The 7833-nt window shown below is 41.8% G+C and overlaps 1 protein-coding gene across 2 annotated transcripts in view; it reads left to right on the top strand.

The window, feature by feature from the left end:
• The window catches only part of stk40 (serine/threonine kinase 40), a 16202-nt gene extending 9178 nt beyond the window's left edge, over positions 1-7024 (top strand). For both annotated transcript variants that reach the window (XM_013911616.1, XM_005736104.2), the window contains 5 exons: positions 846-961; positions 2120-2264; positions 2536-2655; positions 2828-2906; positions 3515-7024. In XM_013911616.1, the coding sequence (XP_013767070.1) occupies positions 846-961; positions 2120-2264; positions 2536-2655; positions 2828-2906; positions 3515-3733 (679 nt within the window). In that variant the 3' untranslated portion in view covers positions 3734-7024. The remainder of the gene's footprint in view (positions 1-845; positions 962-2119; positions 2265-2535; positions 2656-2827; positions 2907-3514) is intronic.
• The last annotated feature ends 809 nt before the right edge of the window (positions 7025-7833 follow it).

The raw sequence follows: 7833 nt of genomic DNA, 5'->3' as shown, positions 1-7833 counted from the left end.
CCCCCCCCCTCCTTAGCGTGTTAGCCCTGGGAGTGATCATGTGGGTTTGAAGTTGTTTGTGTACATATTTTAAACTTGAGCTTTATATATTCATTTAACAGCCCATCACCATGCAGGCTTAGTCATCGAAACAATTATTCTAAACCACAGGTTGACTCATGTTTGTCAAAGTGCAGCTTTGCTTTTTTCTTTTTTTCCCCCCCTTCCCTCTCTGCTAAAGGAACATGGTGCACAGTCCCTCAGTTTGCTCATGGCAAATTTAACTGCACTGAATCAAAGTCTCATTGGAGAAATCCTAGTACTACCAGGGAAGCAAAGTTAATCAAACCTGTAAAAAGAGTGAGTCTCTGAAGCACCACTGTATCTGGACTGATGTTGTTCTCATAAAGGCTGTAGGCCAATAATAGCTAACACCATACCATCGGTGCTTATTTGTATTAAGTATATTAGCTTTATGCATGGTTTCAAAATTGAGATTTGGCTACAGTTTGTCTTTGATCCAAAGTGTTCTGCAGTTAAGCCCTGTTGCTCTGAGCATAAAGTTGTTGTTTATTTTTTTTTTTTTGTTAAGATGCCAATACTGCATGTAAAAGCTTTCAACAACTTTTGCAGAGCTTGAAGCCAACTTTATCATTTGTTGTATTTTTTATTTATTTTTTTAAATCAAGCCTTAGGGGCAAGACAAGTCTTTATTCCATTAACTGAATGTGTTAAGTCTGAACTGTGTTTTGAGCAAGATTGTTGAGAACATTAAAAAAAACAAAAAAAAACCCCCTATCAATGAGAATATTGTGTTCACCGTTTGATTGAAAGCATTAACAAGTTTGTTTTGCATGTCCTCACAGGACTCATCGAATCACCATCACAAACTTCTGCCTGGGAAAGCACCTGGTGAGTGAGGATGACCTTCTGAAAGACCAGAGAGGAAGTCCAGCTTACATCAGTCCTGATGTACTAAGTGGTGAGTGAGGGTTTCAGGCATGGATTGTTTTTGTTTTTTTTGTTCTTTGACCAATTGTACCAACTATCAGAAGTGAAATGGGTTTGCTTAGTGTGGGTGAAACAAGTGTGCAGGGTTTTTTGTTTGTTTTCCTTTTTCCCCTCCTCCCTCCAAATGCAGACTAGAAATGTCTGAGTAAAATTATGGAATCGTGATTCCTTCTCTGAAGCCAGATAGGAACTTTGTTTTTGTGTTGTTGGTTGTTTTTGGTTTCATAATGCTTAGCAGTCAGGTCTTGTGTTGGATTTTCCGGTTATTGAGCAACCCAGAGGTATGTTGCAATCCTGGACTGGCAAAAGCAAGAAATGGCCTTTTTGCTTTTATTTGAGTAATCGCAGTGATGTTGCATCCTACTGCTGTATGGTATGCATCTGCAAGGGGAAGCTACTGCTTTACTCTTGTTGCTCTGCTTTTTTGCCTTTTTTCTTTTCCCCAGCTTGATGGTGCTTCTGTTAAAATTGCACACCCAAGTGCCACTATTAACGCCAATTCAAAAAGAGCTTTAATTACTGATTTCCAATGCAAACTCTAGGACAGAAAACAAGAGAAGTACAATTTCAAGCGCAGTTCTTTCATGTCCAACCAGTCAAACTGTAGATAAAACCGCAGCGTGTATATCAGCATAACGTGACAGGCACACAATTAAACAGAGCTTCAGTGACTCATACAGTGATGACTCACTAGAGGGAAACTACTCCCATCTACCCTTTCCCCTCCCATCCCCTGCCTGTGTGTCACAAGCTTTAACATAATTGCCTGCTGCTGTTGCTGCCGACTCCCTGGCTCTAACAACAACACTGCCTATGGTCATGCACAGCCATGACACTCCACCCTCGCCAGCATCAGCTTCTCATTGTTGTTCTTCTGATTTAATGTCTCGTCTGGCTTTCAAAACATTTTTTTAAGGTGCTTCTATTGGAAGTTTCTTTGAAGTACGACAGATGTGGAGTATTTGCTTATACTGTTAATCATTAAACCTCGTGATTTGATGGCAATTTAACTTGCTGAACGGTTGGTTCCTCCTCACAGGGCAAAAACTGACATTGCACCAATTGTCAACCTGTTTTCTGTTTGTCATGCATGCTAAATAGACCCTTATCCCCTCCTTCCTGCTTCCAGGTCGACCATATCGTGGAAAACCTAGTGACATGTGGGCGCTTGGTGTTGTTTTATTCACAATGCTGTATGGCCAGTTCCCCTTTTATGACAGCATGCCTCAAGAACTCTTCCGCAAGATCAAGGCTGCTGAGTACTCCATCCCAGAGTGAGCATTTATCTTTGTGGAGATTTAATTAAAGTGATCACATTAATATGACATTTTGCTCTCTGTTATTATTCTTTCATTCAAATTTGTTCTGAGATACAATCTTGCATTGTCTTTTGTTGTACTGCAGTAAAATCAAGGATTTAAATGCATTTGCTTTCGACAGCATTTTGATATTTATTTCAAACCTGACCTTGTAGAGGTTTTTGTTTTAGGTTTTTTTTGCTTTAAAGAAAAATCTTGTCCTTTTCCCTTACACCACCATTTATAGGGACGGCCGTGTGTCAGAGAACACGGTGTGCCTAATCCGAAAGCTACTGGTGCTGGACCCTCAGGAAAGGCTGACTGCAGGAGAGGTGCTGGAGTCCCTCGGTGCCATCATTGCCTCATGGTAATTGCGCCACCTGCTGGATGTTTGAGTGAATCAGATGTTTTGCATTTTGTTTGCAGAGAAACGAAAAAATTTGAATTGCACTGCTTTATTTGCACATTTCCTGGTATTGGCTATAAACCATTTGCAGACAGACAGTTCCTAACGATTAATGTGTTATGTTTAATCACAGGCAGTCAGTTTCAGCTATGAGTGGCCCTTTGCAGGTGGTTCCAGATATTGATGATCAGGTCAATCACCCGGAACAAGAGGTAAGATCTTGGAGGAAAATTACATTTAAACTTAATAATAATGGATTGGATTTATATAGTGCTTTTCAAGGCACCCAAAGACAATACCACTATTCATTCACTCTCACATTCACACACTGGTGGAGGCAAGCTACAGTTGTAGCCACAGCGGCCCGGAGTCAGACTGACAGAAGCGAGGCTGCCATATCGCGCCATCGGCCCCTCTGGCCAACACCAGTAGGCGGTAGGGTAAAGAGTCTTGCCCAAGGACACAACGACCAGGACAGAGAGCCCAGGGATCGAACCGGCGACCTTCCGGTTACAGATGCGATTCCCAACCCCCTGAGCCACGGTCGCCCTAGGATACATAACTCAAAGGATACATATGCAGCAAGAGCTACATACTGAAAGTGGGTCGTAACAACATTGTAGCCACAGACCATAGGGAATTTGGGTGACCCAAAAGTGACTAATCACTTCCAGTTTGGACACAGCCAAACTGAGCGTCCTTGATGCAACTATCAAAAGTTGAATATTAAATTTTAGTTACAAAAATCTCTTTACACAATGTTGACTTTTTGCTACCACACTAACTGCAGCATATTGAACTGGATGCTTTCTTTCCTCAGGCCAAGGTGATAGAAGAGTCTTCGCAGTACGAGTTTGAGAACTACATGCGGCAGCAGCTGCTGCTAGCTGAAGAGAAGAACACTATCCATGAAGCCAAGAGCTTTCTCACAAACCGTCAGTTTGGCAGCATCCCACCTGTAAGGCGTCTTGGACACGATGCTCAGCCTGTCAGCCCACTAGATGCTGCCATCTTGGCACAACGTTTTCTGCGGAAGTAATCCCTCAATGACCAATTCTGGACTCTGGCCTCCCAGGAAGTAAAGAAACCTGCAGAGTCTAGAGAGGACTGGTGTAAACCCATTCCCCTCACCCCCCTAACCCACAAAACTGAGCTTGCATACAGGAGGCCTGAGCTGATGTACAGACGGCCTTGTATGTAGGTGGGGTTTTGGCAGTCTAGGTGGAACAGATAGAAAGTGGGTACCAGAACAAACTGCCAACCCAGAACTTCACTTCTCCTGTCTGAATCCTCTTGTGAAACATGGCAAGGCCTGCAGGAAGATCTGAACCAAAGGTTCCTGTCTTCAAGTCGCCCACAGTCAGATCTCACTGTGCAGCAGACGTGATTGCATAGTTTCACACGGCCCCAACACAAGGCTCTGCCTGGAGTGTTGAAGAAACTATCAACCCTGTGTTCCTCCTCTGTCGAGGATGCCCTACTGTAACACTTCCCTTCCCAACCAATTCTGGATCCCCTGAGCAATACAGGACCAGAATCATGTAGCAACCCCCTTTCTTCCTAGTGGTAATGGTATTGCCTCAAGTCGGATCACTTGATCACAGATGTCACTTCTGTATACCTCCATTCCAACCTCCTCCCCTCACTCCTTCCTCTCAGTCTGTTTTCCTGTAATGTTCCTGTCTGTAACTCTGACTTCAAATCAATCTACCTCTCTGTCTCTCTTCTGTTGGTAAACCATGCTCACTGTTCTGAGACAAGGGATTGTAACAATTGAATCTTGATGCCACCAGTGACATAGCATTAATGTTTTCTGTCAGTGATAATGCTTTGAAACCTTGTCAGTGGTTTCAAAAATTCAAATAAGCTTTTTTAAATCATAATTAAGTAGCATTTATCCCTATATTTGCATTGAAGAAAGAACTGAAGATCAAAGTATGTACAAGCATCCTTTGGTATTTGCAGAATGCATTGTCTCCCGCTTTTGCTCATCCCTGTGGAAATCTATTTTTAGCATCTAGGCAGCTAGTGTGAGGTACCTGGAAGTTACAATGCCAAGAACTGAATGGGGGAAAAACTGTTGGCTCCTCCCTGCCAAGGCATATTGATAACGCTTCCACAGTGCCAGTATAGTGACGATCGGGCACTGTCTTGTTTCTATTGCCAAAAATCTTGCCTTAAAGTGCCCCTATTATCCTTTGTAGGTTTCCCTGTCCTTTTAGTCTTGCCTGACTATTTCCATACATGTGAAATGTCTGAAAAGTTGGAGCAAAGTGCAGTTCAAGTGGAATTATTTGCAACTGTGAAAAATGGTGCTGATGAAATGCCTGAAACTCCTTGCTTATATTCCTCTCCCCCCCCCTCATCTGCATTACTATGTAACACACTGCCATTGTGGCAAAGGTTTGGCATGACCTCAAAGGTCGAGCAGCTGTCTCAGCTACATGCAGACGCAGCCAGCTGCCTCAGTCATTACTTCCTTCCCAGAGTCGCTCCTGCTAACTAAAATGTCACGGCTATAAGCAAAGCACAACAAAAGTTCAGTTGTTTGCTGCAAGCGTGAAAACCGCTTTCTTTGTGTACTCCAGCATCTGAAGAAATTTGAACTTTTCTTCTTAATATTCACGCAGCCATAACGGTTAGGAAGTCGTTTATGTGTTTGGTGTTGGCATGGTGCCCGGCTAACTGTACTTTCCATTTTCTTCTCTTGGGCTCTGGTCATACTAAACTGTATTTTAATGCAGCTGTTTTCCCACTAAACATGTTGTCATGTGAACATGTTTCTGTTGCCACAAAATGGACAGAGTATAAATGGTGGCACAAACACAACCCCCGTGTGTAAATGAGCTGTCACTTTAAAGCCGTTTTCTGACCCCTGCTGCTCTGTACTACAGTTTCTATAAGCGCAATGTCATCTGACCAAAATCCCCTTTACCCAAGTTAGGCATGCATGTGATGGTTGCAAATACTTTTTCCAAGCTTTCACGGAAAAGAAGCAAAAATGTGGCTAAAGCTTTGTTACCACTCAGAACAGGCATTTGTCAAGCCAACTGACCAATGAGCAGGCTTAAGGAAAGGGGGCAAAAAAGGGGTTTCAGTGTAAGTAATGTACAGTGTGAAATTTACCAACCCATCCCACACTCATGCATGTGTGCGTGTGTGTGGACCATGTAAACCTGTTCTGTGGGCACTCCCTCTTTAAGGCCTGTAAATAAGTCTAATAGGGGCACTTTAAATTTACTTTTAGCCAAGGAAACCGGTACCCACAGGCTCATTCAGAATCAAATGGCTTCCAGGTATTTAACTTCCCTGTTTCTCTTTATAAAGACGGATTTGGGATAAGTGTTTCAGTATGAATGTGAATGTTTGACGTGTCCATGAGTGCATGTTGTCTTTCGGGCCAGGCGAAATGATGGTCTGAGGCTGTTAACTGTCTCAGACCCTTTAAGCTATCCTCCAATCATTGTGTTCTGTTATCTGGCCTGCCTCAGTGGCAGACACTGTGAAAACTAGTGCAGGCTTTGCTAAAACCGGGCTTGACTGAATGTTTTAGGGGATGACATTAATGCTTTAAGATTGGAAATGATCACATATCTGTTGCCATTCTCAGGCCTCTCTCTTGTACATGCTTGTATTATCTTATGGCGTAGGCTCCTGGCTGGTAATGAATACTATAAGTCATAGAAAAATTCAAATACAGACTCAGATTTTAAGTTTAGTTGCTGGGTTTTCTTGGCATTCTTAAGTGTTTCTTCAAACCATGGCAAAGCTACTAACCAGTGACTGTTAGGCATTTGTGCACTGCAACTTGCCTTTGCATATTGGTACCTGCTTTCTAGGCTTATTTATATTCAAACTGATTGCATGAACTTAGGCTCTTGAATACTTTCAAATCTTTACTACTTCCCCTTGTAATTTCATACTTTTATTCACTTGTGTAGACTTTCTCCCAAATGCCTCCACTGGAGCTTGCATCACAGACATTGATTATAGATGGTCCCAAAAAAATTAAGTGACATTTCAGACAGTGTCACTTAACTTTGGGTCTGTTTCATTGATTTAGACCAGTGAAGCAGACCCCACATCTTTGCTTTAAGCGTCAGCTCCAACAGTGGTTCTGCTTTAACCCTGTTATTTTGATCCTTTTCTGCCCGTTCATGAAATGGTAGCATTTCTATTTTGTTTCCATTCTTTGTATTACTAAGTCTTTCTTTCCATTTTGCCATAATGTCTGTGATCACCTTAAGCTACACTAATGAGACTGACTTTTGCATAGTTCTATTTTTTAAAGAAAACAAAATGATACTTGCATGTTTTCCTTATTTTATATGAGGGGTTGTTTTGTAGTGTTTTGTTTTTTCCTTTTCTTATATTTACCCCCCCCCAAAAAACTCCCTACACTTGCTGGTCAGTATGTAAATAATGCACCATCATGACTGCCCCAGTCATTGTATCTATTCCACCCCAGTGAGATGCCAGCTCTGCTTCAACACATGGGATTGATGTGTGCTTTAGCTCACGTTGGCCTTCAAGTACCACATCTGGAGGCTGAAATGTGTAAAGACAGCTGTTGGCTTTCTCCCACCTCAATGTGAATTCCATGGGTTATACAGCAGTATTGTAGTAGTAATAGCATAGGTTCAGTAGTGGCTGTGGGGGTTTTCTTAGCACCATAACTACTGCTGGATTTTTACATTGATACTGTGGAAAGTGTCTTAACACCATCTCCAGTGACACGTCTACAGTTTAGTAACTCAAGAGTTGATGTTATGTCCCCTGAATCAGTGTTTCACTTTCTAGCTAGTGGTTTTTACCACATTCAATGTGTTTTACAGAGTTGTATTGGCAGATTGCGTTGTGGACTGAAAGCATGGAAATTGTGAGAGAACTCTGTGTAAAAACACGTGATTATTGCAGGATATTTGGATTTGCCAGTAAAACAAGTTGTAGATGATTGGGTTCCAAAAAAAATCTCAATCTAAATTGAAAATCAACCTCCCCAACTGAAAGTAAAAATTTTATACATATATATATATTTTTTTTTTTTCCTCAAATTTAATTTTACCCTAGTTTTAAAGTTGTCAGTATATAACTGATGTATAGCTGACTGTTTCAACTGGAAACTTGGTGTAGGATGTG

Source organism: Pundamilia nyererei, unplaced genomic scaffold, assembly GCF_000239375.1.
Source record: "Pundamilia nyererei isolate P.nyererei 1_Seehausen unplaced genomic scaffold, PunNye1.0 scaffold00067, whole genome shotgun sequence".
NCBI classification, from domain to species: domain Eukaryota; kingdom Metazoa; phylum Chordata; class Actinopteri; order Cichliformes; family Cichlidae; genus Pundamilia; species Pundamilia nyererei.
Note: the sequence above shows the minus strand (reverse complement) of the source record. Positions and strands in the feature narration are given on the sequence as shown.